The 20,669-nt window shown below is 43.3% G+C and overlaps 1 protein-coding gene across 1 annotated transcript in view; it reads left to right on the forward strand.

Annotated features, from left to right (window-relative positions):
- ADCY1 (adenylate cyclase 1) overlaps window positions 1-20,669 on the forward strand; it is a 257,663-nt gene that overhangs the window by 119,484 nt on the left and 117,510 nt on the right. The window contains exon 4 of the mRNA XM_032796824.2: window positions 17,681-17,792. Within this exon, the coding sequence (XP_032652715.1) occupies window positions 17,681-17,792 (112 nt within the window). The remainder of the gene's footprint in view (window positions 1-17,680; window positions 17,793-20,669) is intronic.

Raw genomic sequence — 20,669 nt, forward strand, 5'->3', positions numbered from 1 at the left:
AACTCAATGGATCACATTTAAACCTTTCGCCCTGTCAAAGAACAAGCTACCTTCTTCCGTAAGTCTGACACCATTATATTCTTAAGTTGTGACTGTAGTGATATCAATAAATCCTGCCCTCCCAGAAAGTTGCAAGCACTTTGGCAATTTCAGTAATTTTGTAGTGAATTCTTTTCCAAGTGATGATCCTAAAATGAAAATAAAATTAATACATTTTAGATGAAAAATTTTAAAAGCTTACTCAAAGGAATTTTCACTTGGTTTTACAGGTGCAATAAATCTGTCATTAATAATCATAGCAACTAAATAATAATTTACACTTGTAGGATCCAGCACATTGCATTCAAGGATGTCACAAACGTTAAGCCATCAGCATAAAATAATAGTCTCTCAACACTTCTGTGAGTAAAAAGGATAAATAAAGTCTTGTTTTAACTGTTTTACTGATGAATAGCCTGAGGCAGACCGATTAAGTGCCTTCACCTAGCCAGGTGGAGGGCTAGTTATAATACCCAGGAATCTTGACTCACCTTCTCTCATAGACAAACTCCACAGAAGAGGTTAGACTAGACAGGAAGACAAAGTCACAAGCTCTTGTCTAGGGAAAAAGTCAAGGTAAACTCCTTGGGAAGGAGCTGTTGTTATGACTATTATATGTGAAGTGCCACCAGTGATGAGACGGAGATTGTGAGGTTGATACTCCTATCACCCTGCTATTAACTTCAGTCACAGAAATGGAGATACTCCAGTGTAAGAGAGAACAGAATCAGGCACTTGTTCATGCAATGCTGTGCTAACTGTTGGTGCTAAATAAATTTATCTTAGAATGTTAGTATTAATTATGATTTAAAGTGTTCTTTGTATTTTATTGGTGCTGCATTTCTTTCGCTATCATCATTTATCTTTTTACAGATTTATTTCTTTGAAGACAACTTATTTTCTGCCTATATGACTGTAGCTATATCATTCTGAATTTAAATGGTTGAATGGGTTCTCAAATAATTATTTACAGCCTTTGTTTTTTCCATCATACTCACAGCCACAGCAGTGATAAGCTATTCTTGCTTGCTTTCTTATAACTGAAGTACATGGCTGTTTATAGCATAGTATCTTTTTATATTATTTACAGTTAAAAAAACAGTATGTTAAGAGCGGCTTTACATTTTTTACCTCTATCATGTAAAGCCATAAAGAGCATGAAAACTTTGGGTTTGAGCTCTGTTACCTATCAAAAGAGAAGGATCAATGAGCCCAAAATTGACCACAGACTTAGACGCCAAATAATTGCACAAGAAAATATTATGCTATGGTAGGCTTCTGTGTGTGTATTTATATGTGTGGGTGTGGGGAAGAAATCTTTCCAAGGCAAAGTTTCATTATATCTAGAATGTGGACTGAGGTACATAAAAATCATGATTAAAAACAGGAAACATTGATCTTTGGAAGCTTTCCAGGGAAGAGGTCAAATGGACTTTTCACAATCTGATGGGAGTCAATATTGCGCAGATGAAATCTGTACTCTTCTGGGTAGCTTTGTTTCCTCTTCCTACATGTTGTGTGTAATAATTAGTGATTATCTAATGGATGGACCTTGACCTCAGAGAGACAACAATTGTTGTGTTAGTTATCAAGAAAGCAACTAAACTGTTTGCTTGCTTGCGTGTGTTTTGTTTTTAATGGGGCTGTTCGATGTAACAATAGGAACAAATGCAAATGCCACGGGTTACCTGAAAAAAGTTCTTCATAGAATAAATGGATGAAAGCAGAAAAGAAAGATGTTGTTAGATTTGCATGTCTGACATGATCACTGCATCCAGAAAGATGTGGAAAAGGCATTGGAGGCGGGATGGTCTTGAAAAGTAGGTTTAGAGTGGCACAAAGAGGTTGGATCAGGGCAGATGATCAGTCTTTGCCTTAGTTTTCTGTAAAATGGGGATAATACTTTCTTCCACTTTTTGTCTGCTTTATTTAAATTGTACACTCTTCAAGGCAGAGAAGCATCTACTTACTTAGAAAAAGAAAAAAAAATTTCCCTCTCAGCACCCTATGGTGGGTGTTTATGTGTCTTCTTCACCTCGGGGGTTCCTTCTCCAGAGGCTGGAGTTGAGGGTTCTGCAGTATCTTAGCTGTTCTAGCACTTGACGCCACTTTCTGGACAGAGAGCTCTGATGTTGGTTTCCAGGGATTGTGGAGCCACTTCACCGCTTAGGGAGGTTTTACGCCAAGTTGCTTCCTACACACTGGGTGACGCACTTTGGGCCTCACTTTCCACATTATCCCTCTCTTGAATTCCTCTTCTCGACCATGGCCAGGTACTTCTACCATGCTCTATATTCCTTTTCCTGTTGTTGCTGTACTTGGGTGGCAGATGCTCTCTCATCCTTCACCCCGCTGTTCTTCTGTTCTTGTTCTCTTACCACGGATGTCTGGTGATTGAGGTTTGGGCCGCTACCTGACCGGCGGTTCTGGATCTGGGCAGTCCCCACAGACTTCCTCCCCTAGCCTGTGCTGAGTTTTCCAACCTTCTGTGGATCTCCATCTGGTTAGTGTCGTGGAAGGGAATCTCGCTTCATACGCTTTGTGCAGATGCGTTCATGTACATTAATGCCAGCACTTGTTGTGCCGTTCAGTGCTTATCCACTATGTGCTTGGGACTGTCTTGAGGCCTCTCTCACAGTGTCTTGCACGTTGCGGTCTTCGATCTAGTTTATGGTGCCTGCCCCTGCTTTCAACTAGTGAGCTTGGTGCTCAGTGCCTAGTTCCCTGATGGCTGCTATGATCAGTGCCTCAGTGCTGTCTTTTTGTCCAGCCCGTTTCCTAGCTACTGTAGGATTTCCCAATGTCAGCCCTCAAGCTATCTGTCGATTTGGTATCATTCCAAGGCAGGGTCTGTTTGCTTATGGCCTTCTTCTGGTGGTCTTCCTCCCATGTTCTTTGCTGCTGCCTCAGGCAATTGGCTTCTCAGCAAGGCTATCTGTTGGGGCCTTCTAACTGAGTTGTACTGCCTGATGTTGCAGGGGGTTTAGCCAGGGCTGTGCGTTACCGTTCCGGGTTATTAGTCCAGGCGCCGTCCCCCAGGCCCTGCACCGCGAGCCCGCTCTTCTTTCCGGCTGGGTATTACAGGTTCCTGGCTGGCTGTTGGACTATAGGGGTGGTAAGAACACTCCTCGCGACACTGTTGGAACCGTGTGAGACTCTAACCGGTGTCTTCACATCAGCGATAGCCGCTCCATGCCCTCTCTGGGCCGCTACTGACTATCGACGGCAGGGTGTATTATGAGACAGGCAGCGGCGATCTGTCGATGGCGTGATTTGTTCTTCCCACTGAGTGGCGTCTTCGACGGACCTCTCATCCTTGTGGTGATACTGGAATGATTGTATGTCATCCTCGTATGCGCTCCCCTCATCGTGTTCCATGTGACTGGGGGTCTCCAAGTACTTAGCATGGTATTTTGTCTGGTGTTATGGGCACGCTGGTAAGTCTCACCCATCTCGCGTTGACTACCCTTTCCCTAACTCTTCCCTCTATCAACCGGCGACATCTCTCCATCGTCCAAATGACATCCCGATCCTCAATGGGCAAGCGGCGTCAGGTGGATTAGCGGATATGACAGTCTGCTTCGTACGTTCTAGACTTATCACTGACCTTAGATGGTAACCATGTCGGTAAGGACGTCAGTGTTGCTGGATGGACGTTCCACTCTGAACCTGTACCCATTCAGCGAGTCTGTGATTATCAGCTGGAGGGTTTAAGCCTTGCAGATCACAGCGCACCGGGACAGTGCCTAGCAAGTATTGTATATATGCTCGCATCTGGTGGCCACTTGTGCCAAGCGTCCGTGAGTTGACTCAGCAGTTCTGTCCTAGTAGCCCGGAAGTTCTGGAGGAAGGTTACTCTAGTGTTCCGTTGACTTTGTATGCTGCAGATCATGTCAACAGCAGTGGCCCCCACCTGTGTGCTGGCCATGTGTGTAGTTGGCTAGTAGGCTTTCCTGTAAGTCATACCGCTGCTGCTCAAGATGTGAGGTCGATACCTATGCCCCTGCATCTTTGGAGAACGTCGGCTTACTATCTAATGGCACTGAGTGTTTGAGCCTCTGGTGTGTCCAATTGCCCTTGCTGCGTGTGCTCATAGTACGGGACCCATATAGGTCGGTAGCTGGTGGCTTATGATGCCTGATAGGATACGATCCCTTGTTGTGGGAGAAGTTACTGTGGCGCGGTTTCTGTTTCCCTATGCGGGTCTTTCATTATCGCACTGTCCTTCCTGTGTTAGCCATGGGGGGGGCTGCTGCTAGCAGCTGGTTATCTGTGCTTGCTAGGCGTTCATGCACTGCCTGTTGTTTTTTAGCCAGATAGGCCTTGGTAATGATTGTCTGCAGTCTGGCATACCAGCTTCTTCATGTCTATGGACTCACTGTAGATTTCTCTGACTTTGATGGTGACTGGGTTTCTGTTCTGCGGAGTTGCTGTGCTCTTTCTCAGAGTCCTGCAGCCACTTTGCACTGGTGTTATGAGTTTTCTTTCTTCCCATATGTTTATTTCCGTTACTGTTCAGTTTCTGCTGCTGGTGGCTCTGCTGTTATTTGTTTGCTCTGCACTGCAGTTGGGAGTACACCTTGGATGTTTCTTTGGAGACAGGGGATTTACTTCTTTGGCGCTCTGTTTCTAAAGTGGTATTTCCTTAGCCCTTAGCCGTGTAGCAGTTTGTGTGTTTTGATGTTTTAATTTTTCGGGTCTTGTGATTATTAGCATTCTCCTGGGCTTCAGATGGAGTCTAGGGCCTTGGTCTTTTTCAGTAGCGAGTCTTATTCTTAATCTTCTTACACCCTTCTGTAGTTCCACAGCTGATTATTCTCTCTCGAGTCGCCTTGATCTTATCCGTCCAACTCTTTTCCCGGGTGGGTCTACACATACTGTTGTTTCTTGATCGTGTACCGCAATCTCCAGGATTCCATACGAGGCGTGTAGCGCATATACCTAGTTCACGTTGGTTGTGAGTATTGGTGAGTAGTGGTAGGGATTGTATGGGGCTTATTGGCATCTTATCTGACATACTCTCTTGATGTGGTATTCTCTACTGGCCTTGGTAGGGGATCTACTAGTTCTCGGGATGGTGACTGTTAGTAGGTTTCTCTATTGTAATCTTTATTGCCTTGAATGAACGCTGGCTTGTGCTCTGTGCCGTGCAATGGATGGGAATGTGTGGCGAGTGATGTTTCGTTTCGCCTGTGGGACCTGCACCTATCCCTATGTTCTCCCGGTTCTCTTGAGGTTCTCGGTGCGATGTATATGGAGACTCTGGTCTATCCTCAAGCTGTCCTGAGATCTGCTTCCTTCTACTATGTTGAGAGCATTGAGGTAACTATAGGCTGTTTCTCGCTAGTAAAGTGTGTTAAGTTGTAGGGTTCCTTTTGTTCCGATCCATAGTCCCTTTCAGTACGTTTCATATTATCCCCTCTCTATTAGTTTGCTCTGTTGTAGTAGCATTCCATCAATTCCAGGTTCTCTTGTCTCGTCCATGAATGGTTTGTTCCAGTAGCCCACTTATATATATATATATATATATATGTATGTACAGTGCCTAACACAATGGGACTCCAGTCTTGGTTGGAGTTGCTAGGTGCTGCTTATAAGACTAATAAAAATAACATCTGCTTTTAAGACTAAAAAAAAATCTCATCTGCACACTTTATACGGGGCCTGCAGAGAATCTGCCTATTCATCTACTTTGCAGTTAGCTTTTCTTACTCATAATCAGGTGCTAATAGAGCTATTTTAATATATGCAGCTTACAGAAATCTGGCCAGTTTAGAATGTAAACAGACAAGTACTCACTCTGCTCTATGAATCAGATTCTTCAAGATACAAATGGATAATGAGCATTCAAGCTACTATGAATTTTCTAGTCTCTACTATGGTAGTTTAGTTTAGCCTAATTTTAATAATACACTAAGTGCAGGCAACAATATAGAATTAAATTGAAAATATTAATCTCTAACTGAGCGCCTGATCCAAAGCCCGTTGATGTCAGTAGAAACATTATCATTGTCTTCAGCAGGCTTTGGATCAGACCCTATAGCTTCTTTTGACATTTACTTGTGAAAGTAGTCCCACTGCAAATCTCTGGGATTATTCCTGTAAATGCTTGCCACCATGTAAGGGTTGGACATTCAAGGCCTAAACAGAGGCTACTATTCTTAAGAAACAGTACATTTCCTAGATTAATAGTGGACTCTTTAGTCCTAAGAAAGATCAGACCAGAAATACTAGTCTCATTAAAAATCAGATGTTTATGAAATGTCAAGATGACTTTAAAACTTCCCTTAATTTACCCTGTAGCAAGGTTTCAAAGCTTGTGTTATGTGATGCTCCTTAGGCAGATGGTTCATTGGGAATTGATTTTAAGGAAATTTCTAAAAAAAAAAAATACATTTTCCTCCTTGCACGATTTCACTCCAACAACTCCATGTTCTTTTTGTGAGCACCTAGTTCTTAATTCACACAGCCTGCTATAGATCTTAGTGATGTCAGAATGTGTCTACATTGGAGATGAGATTCCCAGCTCATTCCCATAGACATACTCATGCCAGCTGTGCTCCAGCTACCATGCTACAAATAGCAGCATAGCCTGAGTAGCAGGGGTGGCAGCTCAGGTTAGCTCATGGAATATGTACCCACCCAGAGCCCCTGGGTACATACTTGGGTGGCTAGACTAACTTGCTGCCTGTGCTATCCTGGTTATGCTGCTATTTTTAGAGCTAGCACAGGTTCATCTATGCAAGTTATGAATCGGATCTCCCAGCTCAAATGTAGATATACCCATAGAAACAGTTTTATTTATCAAACTGTTATAGATTCCGTCCTGTGACAGTATGTTATACTAGAAAATCATTCTTATTGTATGTTGACTGAAAGTGACCTAAACGCTCAGTTAGCAATCCTTACTCACATTGCTGAGCACTTACTTACGTGAGTAGTTCCAACAAAGTCGATAGGACTCTTTATGTGAATAAAGTGTATGCATGAACACCATTAAAAAGTGAACATTCGCCATCTGTAGAATTTAAATTCGCAGTGTTTTCCTTCCAAAACCGAGGATGCTATATAAATAATGGGATATAGCAGTGAACCGTAGAAGCTTAGATCTGCTATGCTATGCAGCAGAATTTTGAGGCACACTTTTTAGCAGATGTTGGAACCCAGCAGAAAGCTGCTGAAGGTCTGCTAATTGTGGCAGGTGCAGCTCGTTAATGCCATTAAGGCTATAAGGGCAGTGGGAGGGAGCTAAGGCAGAGAAGATCCTTGTGGGATGGATTAGGCATTATTTTTGAGTGAACAATAAAGCCAAAGCACAGGCGGGGAGTGAGTTTAGATGCTAATTCAGGGTCGGTGTGCTCTGTTGAGGACCAGGTAGGGACTTGGACCATTCACATACTGGTTGCATTGCAAATAATTAGGTCACAACATAGCTCTAGTGTATTATTTTCTTGTAATTGCTCTATTTAACAGCTTTAGAAATCCTGTGGCTACACAAAGCATATAATCTTCTCATGTTCTTACTATAGGGATGAATTTCTCCTCCTCCTTTCAATGTCCCTTTCATTCCAACAAATGGGGAAGGACATCATGAAAAGCAATGTGTTTATCCCACAAAATGGAATTATCATTATTTATTACTTGTAGCACAGATGAGCCCCCGTCATGGATCAGGATCTCATTGTGCCAAGTGATTTACACACACAGAACAAAAACATGATCCGTTCCCCAAGCAGCTTACAACCTAAATATAATACTAAAGATAACGGATGGATACTGATGGATGGGAAGTACATGGAACCAGTGAAACATCTTGCTGACCAGTACTAACCTATATGGCATTAAATGTTTTTGAACTGGAAAATGATTCTTCATTCCACTTTTGTGTGTGTAAAATACCTTTTTCCCCCCATAAGTAGAAAATGTTGTGCAAAGAGTGGGGGGCCTAAATGCACCCTACTCTTTGCACAACAATAAACCATGGAATGAGCGAGGTTGCAATACAGGATACAGCAGAGGCCTGAAATTTGGAAGACCCCTACTTCATTCACTGCATACTGTCTGTCCTCTGTGCTGAGGACTCAGTTTTGCTATCACTTGTTGAGAATAAATCCCTGCCTAAATAATAAATATGAGTTGCAGAATGAATAATATGACTTACAGAATAAATCTATGGCTTGCTATAGGTTTTCACTGTGGTAACAGAAAAATATAATTTAATCCAACATAAGGCACAGATCCACAGGACCTCTGTCTTATTCAGTGTGTGTTGTCCAAGCTATACATGGAATAAGGCAGGTATCCTGCAGTTATTTCAAATCATATAATTAGACTATATTGTTGTGCATACGCACAAGAGGGCAGAGTTAATTTGAGGTCCAATTTTGACTTGACGTTTTCACTGCCTTTTTACTCAAAACAGCCATTTTTGAACATTATAAATTTGTAATAAAGACTTGTGATTAATATTCAGCTGTGTATAATTAGAACATTACAATTAAAATGTTCAAGAACTTACAGTTATTAAAAACAAACAAAACCCCTAAACCTTAAATGGAAATAATCATAAGGTAAGATAACATATATAAAGATTTTCTTAACTTTAAAAAATGTCTACATTCAATTAACAGTATTGATATAGAGAAATTCACCTTTCAGATTTCACAAAAAAATGTAACAATATACACTTCAGATCTTTCTTAACACACAACTATTTATATATTTTACATAGTTAGTTATGCGTATACTAGTGATGTATGAAATAAAAGTGTTTGCAAATATGTGTTGTGGGTCACTTATACATCCCAAATTTGGCCTGTTGCTAATAAATGAAAACCCTATGGACGAAATATGAGGATCAACATATATGCCAAATAAATGTTCCTTTTAAATGAATGTATTTGTTGTATATCTCATTGTGTCAATTTGTAAAATAACCTCCCTTTAAGCAAAGCTAATAAATGAGCACCTTTGCTGTAGGCCATGGTTAAATAATTAAGAGCTCTAGATGTAATTGCATACAGCATACCTGTTCTTAAAAGTAACTGTAGGTCACCAACTATATATAACGTTTAAGTATTTGAGCATTTACATTCTTTCCATTACAACATTGGGCAGTCTGTGAAGTGTGTTTGCCCCAAGTGCTGATTTGACAATTTCCTGATTAGCAAATACGTGAGTTTTACTGTCTTATATGTTTTTGAAAGATTTAAAGAAGTTTCCAGATTTGAAAAACAAACAACCATAAAATTCTAAAGCTACCATTTCCTAAAATTGTAGCCACTAATTTTGGGTGCCCAGCGTGAGGCATCTCATGAGACATTTGGCTGTCTCATGTTGAGCAGCCAAAATCAGTGACCACTGCTGAAAATTTGGCTGCATAGGAACAGGAAAATGCAGAGAGCAATACATCAGGCATAAACAGAAAAACTCATCACATGCCTATATAGATCCTGGGAACTTCTGGCATGACAGAGAAGAGAAACCAAATAGAGTTTCTAATAGAATAGTAATAATTCATGAAAGAAAATACCAGTGATGTCTAACTGAATATAATTGAACTCTGACAGGTAGGTGGTACATTGGATTGTACCAGTCCTTGCTTTTTTACCTTTTGGATAGCTGAATCCAGTGTGTGTTTGGATCAATTTCTAGAAATCTTTAATGCACATATGAGTGTATTTCAAAAACTTCAGAGAATTTAATATGATGATTTGGCATTGGCTGACTGATTTCATGAAAGACAGATCCAGGTCTGTCAAGCAAGGATGTTGTAGGTCCAAAATGAAGTACACTGGCGGAGCTTTGGGGGTAACTCTGAAGAGCACTTATTGGTATTATCATATTTATTTCTGTTCTATTCACTGGTCTACACTACGAGTTTAGGTCAAATTTAGCAGCATTAAACCCTGCACCTGTCCACACGACAAAGCTGCTTTTTTCAACTTAAAGGGCTCTTAAAATCGATTACTGTACTCTTCCCTTGACAAGGGATTAGCGCTGAAATCGACCTTGCCAGGTCGTATTTGGGGTAGTGTGGGGTAGTGTGGTCGCAGTTAGACAGTATTGGCCTCCGGGAGCTATCCCAGAGTTCTCCATTGTGACTGCTCTGGACAGCGCTCTCAGCTCAGATGCACTGGCCAGGTAGTCAGGAAAAGGCCCACGAACTTTTGAATCTCATTTCCTGTTTGGCCAGCATGGCAATCTGCAGATGAGTGCAGATCTCATCAGCAGGGGTGACCATGATGGAGTCCCAGAATCGCAAAAGAGCTCCAGCATGGATTGAACGGGAGGTACAGGATCTGATCGCTGTGTGGGGAGACGAATCCATGCTATTAGAACTCCATTCCAAAAGACTAAATGTCGTGACATTTGAAAAAATCTCCAAGGGCATGAAGGACAGAGGCTGTAACAGGGACCCGCAGCAGTGCCATGTGAAACTTAAGGAGCTGAGGCAAGCCTACCAAAAAAACAGAGATGCAAATGACCACTCCGCCTCAGAGCCCCAGACATGTCGCTTCTATGATGAGCATTCTAGGAGGTGCAGCCACCACTACCCCAACACTATGCTTTGACTCCATCAATGGAGTAGCACACAACAGGGATGCGGGTTTTGGGAATGAGGAAGATAGCTCACCGCAAGCAAGCGGAGAAACCGTTTTCCCCAACAGCCAGGAACTGTTTCTTACCCTGGTCCTGGAGCCAGTACCCTCTAAACCCACCCAAGGCTGCCTCCCAGACCCGCCAGGTGGAGAAGGGACCTCTGGTTTACCTTTGTAAATATATGTGGTTTAAAAGCAAGTGTGTTTAGTGATTAATTTGCCCTGGCATTTGCGGGCAGTACAGCTACTGGAAAAGTCTCTTAACATGTCTGGAGATGGAGCAGAAATCCACCAGGGACATCGTGACAGGTTGGATCACAGAACCCCCCCGGGAGCTGCCAACTGATATTCCAAGACTACCTCTGCTCCTGTTTTCCCTGCCAGCTCAGCACCCTGTCTTGCTGAGCCAGAAACTCCTGTCTGCTCCGATAAAGACTCAGGGTCTGAATTACTTGCCCCAAAACTGCAGGTTTACCTGAAAGCAGCTCACAGAAGTGTGCTTGTCTTTAACACTCAGATGCCTAACTCCCAATGGGGCCTAAACCCAAATAAATCTGTTTTACCCTGTCTAAAGCGAGTGCAGGGTAAACTCGTAAATTGTTCGCCCTTTATAACACTGATATAGAGAGATGCACAGTTGTTTGCTCCACCAGGTATTAATACATAGTCTGAGTTAATAAGTAAAAAGTGACTTTATTAAATACAGAAAGTAGGATTTAAGTGGTTCCAAGTAGTAACAGACACAACAAAGTAAGTCACCAAGCAAAATAAAATAAAATGCACAAATCTATGTCTAATCAAACTGAATACAGATAATCTCACCTTCAGAGATGCTTCAGTAAGTTTTTTCCTCAGACTGGACACTTTCCAGGCCTGGGCACAATTCTTTCCCCTGGTACAGCTCTTGTTCCAGATCAGGTGGTAGCTAAGGGATTCTTCATGATGGCTCTCCTGCTTTCTTCTCTTCCACCCCTTTATATATCTTTTGCACAAGGCAGGAATCCTTTGTCTCTCTCTGGGTTTCCACCCCCACCCTCCACTGGAAAAGCACCAGGTTAAAGATGGATTCCTGTTCATGTGACATGACCACATGTCTCTGTAAGACCCGAAGGCTTCTTTCCTCCCTGCCTTACTCACAGGAAGGCTTGCTTGCAAACAGAGCCCAGTCAATTGTCCTGGTTGATGGGAGCCATTAAGATTCCAAACCACCATTAATGGCCCACACTTTGCATAATTACAATTGGCCCTGAGAGTTGTATCTGAGACTAGAAATATGAAATATAAGAGTGGTACAGTTATACAAATAGGATGATCACACTCAGTAAATTATAAGCTTTGTAATGATACCTTACAAGGGACCTTTTGCGTGAAGCATATTCCCGTTGCATTATATTCACTCATTACCATATTTTTATAAAACCATATAGACTGCACAGCGTCACAGACAACTCCATAAAGCTCTCCTGGATGTACTCCCAAAGCCTTCACAAAAGGTTTCTGGGGAGGGCAGCCTTATTCCGTCCTCCATGGTAGGACACTTTACCATGCCAGGCCAGTAGCATGTAGTCTGGAATCATTGCATAACACAGTGTATAGTCCCCGTGTCTGCTGGCATTCAATCAACATCCGTTCTTTATCTCTTTGCGTTATCCTCAGGGAAGTGATATCATGCATGATCACCTGGTTGAAACAGGGTGATTTTATTAAGGGTACATTCAAAGGTGCCCGTTCCTGCTGGGCTGTTTGCCTGTGGCTGAACAGAATGTTCCCTACCGTTAGCCACGCGGTGGGGGGAGGGGTGAAGCGATCATCCCAGAGAACTGTGTGTGTGTGTGCAGAGCGGTGGTAGTTGGGTTTGTGCTGCATGTTAACCCAAAAATGGCAGCCCCTTCTTTTAAATTGCCAACCTATTTTAAATGCCCAAGCCAAGGGCTGCTTGGTATGGGAAATGAGGGTGCTGCTGTTTGAAACCATTCTCACATGTTATGAAGGTTAAAGAAGCCGAAAGACTGTGGCTTACCATGGCTGCCTGCAAGACAAGTTCTTTTGCCCGGCCCTGCATGAATGATCTCTCACTCCAAACCGGCATACCCTCAATAAGAGGCAAAATGGAACCTTGTATCGAAAGCACATGTGCTATGTAATGTTAACAGCAAGGTTTACCATGAAAGAGCCTACCCATTGTTCTCTAAAATGTGTCTCTTTAACTACCACTCTCCACCAGCTGCAAATGTTTCAACCCCCACACTATCTTCTCCTTCCCAGAGGCTAGCGAAGATTAGAAGATGAAAAAAATGCACTCGCGATGAAATGTTCTCTGAGCTCATTCAGTCCTCCCACACTGACAGCGCACAGCAGAATGCGTGGAGTCAGACAATGTCAGAGTCCAGGAAAGCACAATGTGAACATGAGAACAAGTGGTAGGGCTGAAGATGATAGGTGGCGTCAGCTTGCTGACAGAAGGTAAGAGGCAATGGTGAGGCTACTGGAGGAACAAACTGATGTGCTCTGGCGTATGGTTGAGGTTCAGAAAAGGCAGCATGAGCACAGACCGCTGCTACAGCCTGTGTTTAACCAACCACTCTCCTCCGCAACCTCCTCATCCAGACGCCCAAGAACGCGGTGGGGGGGCCTCTGGACATCCAAATACTCCATCCCAGAGGACTGCCCAAGCAACAGAAAGCTGGCATTCAACAAGTTCTTCTTCGAGTGCTTGCTCATATCCATTCCAGTAGGTGTATGCGCTGTGCGTGCATGTTCGTCGGAAAACTTTTACCCTAGCAACTTCAGCGGGCTGGCAGGTCACCCCCTAGAGTGGCGCCACTATGGCGGGTGATATATACCCCTGCCGGCCCGCCCGCTCCTCAGTTCCTTCTTTTACAGGGAAGTAGAGTGAACCAAGGGGCAGGGTTTCATCAAGGAGAAACAAACAGAACTTTCACACGTAAGCCTGGCCAGTCATGAAAAAACTGTTTTTTAAAGCTTCTCTGATGCTCACCATGCCCTCCTATACTCTGCTAACAGCCCTGGTGTCTGGCTACACGTAATCAGCTACCAGGCGATTTGCCTCACCTCCCACCACCATAAATGTCTCCCCTTACTCTCACAGATATTGTGGAGCACACAGCAAGCAGTAATAACAATGGAATATTGGTTTCGCTGAGGTCTGTCCGAGTCAGTAAACTGCGCCAGCGTGCTTTTAAACGTCCAAATGCACATTCTACCACCATTCTGCACTTGCTCAGCCTATAGTTGAACAGCTCCTGACTACTGTCCAGGCTGCCTGTGTATGGTTTCATGAGCCATGGCATTAGGGGGTAGGCTTGGTCCCCAAAGATAACTATAGGCATTTCAACGTCCCAAACGGTTATTTTTTGGCCTGGGAGGAAAGTCCCTTGCTATAGCTTTTGAAACAGACCAGAGTTCCTGAAGATGCGAACATCATGTACCTTTCCCAGTCATCCCACATTGATGTTTGTGAAATGTCCCTTGTGATCCACCAGTGCTTGCAGCAACATTGAAAAGTACCCCTTTTGGTTTATGTACTCGCTGGCTTGGTGCTCCGGTGCCAAGATAGGAATATAGGTTCCGTCTATCGCCCCACCACAGTTAGGGAATCTCATTGCAGCAAAGCCATCCACTATGACCTGCACATTTCCCAGAGTCTACTGTGGTAGTCCCTTGATATCAGCAGCTCTTTGATTGTTTTGGCTACTTGGATCACAGCAGCCCCCACAGTAGATTTGCCCACTCCAAATTGTTGCCCGACTGACTGGTAGCTGTCTGGCGTTGCAAGCTTTCAGAGGGCTATCACTACTTGCTTGTGAACTGTGAGGGCTGCTCTCATCTTAGTATTCTTGCACTTCAGGGCAGGGGAAAGCAAGTCACAAAGTTCCATGAAAGTGCCCTTATGCATGTGAAAGTTGCGCAGCCACTGGGAATTGTCCCAGACGTGCAACACTATGCGGTCCCACCAGTCTGTGATTGTTTCCCAGGCCCAGAATCGGCGTTCCACAGCATGAACCTGCCCCATTAATACCATGATGTCAACATTGCCAAGGCCCGTACTTTGATAGAAGTCTGTGTCCATGTCCTCATCACTCTCCTCACCGTGTTGCCATCGCTTCCTCGCCTGGTTTTGCCTTTGCAGGTTCTGGTTCTGGATATACTGCAAGATAATGTACATGCTGTTTACAGTGCTCATAATTGCCACGTAGATCTGAGTGGGCTCCATGCTTGCTGTGCTATGGCGTCTTCGCTGAAAAAAGGTGCGAAACGATTGTCTGCCTTTGCTCTGATGGAGGGAGGGGTGACTGACAATATGGCTTACAGAGAATTAAAATCAACAAAGGGGGTGGGTTTGCATCAAGGAGAAACACACACAGCTGTCACAGAATAGCCCCCTCAAGGACTGAACTCAAAACCCTGGGTTTAGCAGGCCCATGCTCAAACCACTGAGCTATTCCTCCCCCCACTAGTCTAGGCAGGACTGAATCTCCATTAAACTTTTCAAGGTGCCCCTGACAGACCTCACCAAAACAACTGTTGGCCTTTGATTTCACAGAGGGAGGGGAGGAGAGCAAATGAATACAAAACAAATCTGGTCTCTTTCTTGTTTTGTTCCACTCCATCTCTCTTATTCATCTTAGGATGGCAGCAGACGGTGCAGTACGATTGCTAGCCATTGTCATCTCCTGGCAGCTTGCATTTATGTCCAGGTGCCCCTGAGAGACCTCACCGGCATCTGCCAGGAGCACCCTTGTCTGCCCAGGCGCTCCTGACCGACCTAACTGAGGTTGGCTAAAAGAGCACCCAGGAGATGACGAAAATGGCTACCAATCATAATGTACCCTCTGCTGCCAAAAGGCAATGAGCTGCTGCTCTGTAGCAATGCAGTACCACGTCTTCCAACACCCAGGAGACGTACGATGACGATGAGCTGAGCAGGCTCCATGCTTGCCGTGGAATGGTGTCTGCCCGGGTAACCCAGGAAAAAAGGCAAGAAATGATTGTTTGCCATTGCTTTCACCTGCGACACTGTTTTTGACCCATCAGGCATTGGGATCTCAGCCCAGAATTCCAATGGGTGGTGGAGACTGCAGGAACTGTAGGATAGCTACCACAGTACGACGCTCTGGAAGTTGACGCTAGCCTCAGTACTGTGGACGCAATCCGCCGAGTTGATAGTCTTAATGGTCTTAAGTGGGGACACATACAATCGCCTGTATAAAATCGATTTCTAAAAAATCAACTTCTGTAAATTCGACATAATTTTGTAGTGTATACATACCCTCTATTTAAGTCTTTCACCATGCCATCTCCATGGTGTCTCATGGTCGTGACACTATAGTCACAAGGCTCCAAAGATTAATCTATCTGTACATATTTTATATTTAAAAAATCTTTACTATGATGATAAAACACATGGATGATGTAAATGATCAAATTCCAGAGTGTAGTATGTTTAAACAATGCTCTAAGAAAGCATGTTCTAGGAAGTGAAGAGGAGTTCCTCTAAGGATATGCATGACAGCACATACATGAGTCTGTAGACTTGTATTAAGGTTTGGAGCTGTTGAAATTTAGAAAGTTCAATGTTTTGTTGGGCTAGGTTACCTAGGTTGGGGAGGTGATAACGATTTTGGGGGCAGAAGTGATTTTAGCAATTGCATGGAATCAAATTAGGTATTGGGAGGATTTGTGGCCGCGGTGTGGCTTATGTGGGGCTGGGTTAGGAATTGAGAAGGTTATATTTTCCCTTTCTTGGGTTTTCAGGTCAGGGATCAGATTTGGTGACCTTGTCTGGAAGCAAGAATAGGGACTGGGTAGGTTTGTGTTTCTGGCATCTGTTACATTAATTGGGAGGGAAGGAGCTGCAATTGTAAGAATGGAGAATTATTTTGGAGGAGGGAGATTTGTGCTGGGTTATCTTAAATTGCCGTTCTCAAGATGTATTTTAAGTCATGCAAGCACATCTAGAGCATATGAGTAGGTGGCATTTTTATAAACCTAAATAAATAATTATTTGATGTTATTTAGGCTGGGTACTGCATGTGAGTAGATCCATAGCATTTCCACAGCTGCCACAGGGCCTGGGCCAGCAGGTGAGTAAATCTAAATAATTAATACTTCTGTAGTTGCTTCCATTTAAGGATCTACTTAGGTATTTATATGGCCTCTTTCAATGCATCTGAGTAACTCCCAAATATGTTTAGATTTATCCTCTCAACATCGCTATGAGGTAGGGAAGTGTATTAAGGCAGAGAGGGCAGTTGGGCATACAAGTCCCACTGATAGTCAGTGGGATTTGGGTGCTTAACTCCCTAAGGATGTTTTGAAAATTCCAACCTAAGTGATTTCCCCAGGTTTTTACAGTCTGTGGCAAAGCAGGAATTGAATCCAGATCTCTCGAGTCCTGATCCACAACCTTCATTCCTCAGAGTGTTTTGTAAGCATTAATCAGTTGAGCCTCACAGTACTGTCTGTAAATTATCCCCATTTCTCATATAGGCGAACTGAAACAGAGAAATGTTATACAACTTAGAAGTTAAGCAAGGAAGGATGGTCGAGTGATTAGGGTGCTAGCCTAGGACTTAGGAACCCCAGGTTAAATTCCCTGTTCTGCCATAGATTTCCTTTCTAATCTGGGGCAAGACACTTCAGCCTCTCTCTGGCTCAGTTCCCATCTGTAAAATGAAGATAATAGTACTATCCTACCTCACAGGGGTGTTGAGGCACTCAGACTCCCTAAGGTGATGGGGAGGGAAGCGATATAAGTACCTAAGACAAAATTTGCTTGAGGTCCCAGGAAGCCTGTGGCAGAGCCAGGAACAGAACACAGATTCCCCTGACTCCTAGTTCTGTGCTTTAAATGCAAGATGATCCTGGATCTTTGTGCTCTGCATAACACTTTAATGGTGGCAATCCTCATTTGTCTGGGTTTGTGTTCTGGGTTGCACTCAGTGCATAGAAGAAGATAATTAGAATAAGAAGATGTGTTTTGCACTAATATTTCCATGTTTCCTTCCTTCTCTTTACAGCATTTTGTTTGCAGACATTGTGGGGTTCACTAGTTTGGCATCACAGTGCACTGCTCAAGAGCTGGTGAAGCTTCTGAATGAACTCTTTGGCAAGTTTGATGAATTAGCTACAGTAAGCATGCCATTCTCTTTTTTTTTCTTTTTTTTCCCCCTATTTAATTTAATTGCTTTTTGAATAATGATGTCTTGGATGGATTACATATGTTAGAGACATTAAATAGATTGATTGCTAGCCCCATTTCCGCTGTGAGGCCCATAAATCATGAGTTGCTAAAGTTTCTTTTCATTGATTCATATTTTTGAGATAAAGCAATCCATTTAAATGGTACGAAAAGAAACTGCAGTTGTTATTTTTAAAATACTTTCCCCCAGTGCTCTTGACTGGACCTATTTACAATTAATGGAGATAGCTATTAAAAATGTAAATTTTGTACCATTCCTAAAAAATAAATATATAGTCGAAGATGTGAATATTGAATGTATAGTATCAATCTATTATGTGTGGTGACAAAAGTTCAAAGTCTCAGTTCAGTTCCTCACTGACAGTTGCCCATGTCACAGACACTGTGATTGCTCATCAGAGAGGCTATTATGGATGTAATAGATTTATTCTGATTACAAGTATTTATTATCTAGTCACCGCACCCACAGAGTAGTAGATGCCTTATGGAATAAAAAGACAGGTACACTCCTTGCCCATAAGATCTGATATTCTAATGGTACAAAGATATAGCAGTCAAGAAATACAAACAGTTGGTGGGGAAGTTGGAGGATGTGTGGTTGCAGATGACCAAATGAGTTCACGTGGTGTTTGTGTGTGACACACATGTCCTGTTCCAAATTATGTTCTATATTATGTACAAAATGTTTCTTCCACAAATGTCCTTTTCAATATATAGTGATCCCTTAATCAAGACTCTCCATTCCTTCCGACAGGGCGCTCACCATCTAAAAACATCCTCCCATGCACTGTGCTCTCTCACCATCCTACTGTCTCCTCTCCTGACTCCACACAGCAACCCAGAGTGTGTACTTCTGCACCTCCCAGGGATTAGCCTCCCTTAATTTCCTTTGTACAAATCCTCTGACTCTGTATATAACTCTGATGTCAAGCTTTGAGACAGATGAGCAGTTTCCATCCCCCTATTCCTTTGCCAAACTTCCTGCTGATAAGATAGCTGGCAATGTCTCCTGGGTGGGAGGAAGTCTCCTACTGTATGCGATATCGGAGGGTGGGGAAGGTGTGGTGACCTACGGGCCCTCCTTTTCTCTCAGTTGTCTAAGGGAATGGGACTTCTACATGAGGTGATCAGGGCCAAACTGTAAAATGCCAGTTTCCTTCTGTGTCACAGGAGTCCAGAAACTGTGAAGGAAGACCATGACGAACCTTCTCTCCCATCCCTTAAAGTCCCCCCACCCAATGGTGTTCACACCCAAAGAGGTGCTCTGGCTGGACTGAAGCCTCCCTGCCCCATTGCTACTGCAATTCCAGCTGAAGTGCCCTCCATCCCTCTGTATAATGGCCATTTCTGGTCTTCTCAATTCCTCATCCTGCAAGTGGAGCAGCTACGATTTCTGCTGACACTGTGTTTGTTCCCAGGGATCTGGCCCCACCTCGGGAAATGTTCTTCCTTCTTTAGCCTGTATGACTAGGGGGCAGGGCTGCTAGTGTCCCTAAGCCCCATCCCACATGTTTTAGCTCTATCTGTAGGGACTGTCTGTAGCGTAACAAAAGCGAGGGAGAAATTCATTTTTCCTTTTAGATCAAAGTAGCCTAAAAACTTGCCTCATGTCACCACAGAAGCTTTTATAATTGTCTAAAAATTATTCAACCTCAGAGCTGCATTTAAGGGATGCCAGATGCACCAAACACTAGCATGGGCAGAGCTGATTAGACTGATGGCCTATAGGATGGATGCCAAGTGACAGTGGATTTAGGTGGGAAGCTTTGCATAATTTCTAAATGCCAGCACAGCTCCATGAATGTCAACCTTGTGTGACAATAAATAAGCATTTGGGCCATTCCCAATGCCCTTTACGCTTGAGTGTTTTTCACAGTTAAAAAAAAATCGCTAATTGCAGTGGGGCACAGTTCATTGTAGTCAATGGGGGTCTTTGGATCAGGCCTTAGGTCCTAGCTCTCGACCAGACATTCAGCTCAAGGTGACTTCTGCATTGTCTTTGTTAAGGAACTAATGAGAACAAACATTTTAAAATCTAAAAAAAAAATTCAAACTTCAGGAATTCAGTGGAACTTATTATTTTATTTATAAAATGTGCCTACAGCAGTGATACCCTATATGGCCAAAGACCAGGGACATCTCTGTACTGGATGCATTCTGACTAAGCAGTGGTATATCTATGGTGTGAGTTAGCCTTTCTTTCTCTGTATTTAAATAGAGGTACTTGCATTTCCTCTGGTTGCTATGACTTCCATAAGAGGAATCTATTGCAACTTGTGTGCTATAGAGGGGAGATCAGAATGAGGATAATGCCTGTGTCAGGATACAAAGAAGTGCCTAGTAGTCAAATCATACAAGGATACCTTAAGAGCACCCAAAACTGCCCTTTTGTAGGGCATGTACATTAAATATATGACTATCATGGTAAAGGGATTGTCCCTGCCACCAGTTCTCTTTTCCCTCTTCTGAGCTGTCACCATCTTTCTTGCTCCATTTCATCTTGTTGACACTTTATCTCTTGCAGGTATAGCACCTACCTTTTTCCCTGTTATATATCATTCATCTCTTGCACTGTATTTCTTGTCTGGGTTGCCTTTCCCAGTGGCAGGACGTCGTCGTGAGGAGTTGTCATAAACAGATAGCTAAGGGTTAATGTCTCTTTCACCTGGAAAGGGTTAACAAACAACACCTGACCAGAGGACCAATCAGGAGACAAGATACTTTCAACTCTGGGTGGAGGGAAGTTTGGGTGTGGGTCCTTTGTTCTGTGTGTGTGTGCTCTCTAGGCTCTGAGGGTCACCACACGT

The sequence above is a fragment of the Chelonoidis abingdonii genome, chromosome 2 (assembly GCF_003597395.2).
Source record: "Chelonoidis abingdonii isolate Lonesome George chromosome 2, CheloAbing_2.0, whole genome shotgun sequence".
In the NCBI taxonomy this organism is placed as follows: domain Eukaryota; kingdom Metazoa; phylum Chordata; order Testudines; family Testudinidae; genus Chelonoidis; species Chelonoidis abingdonii.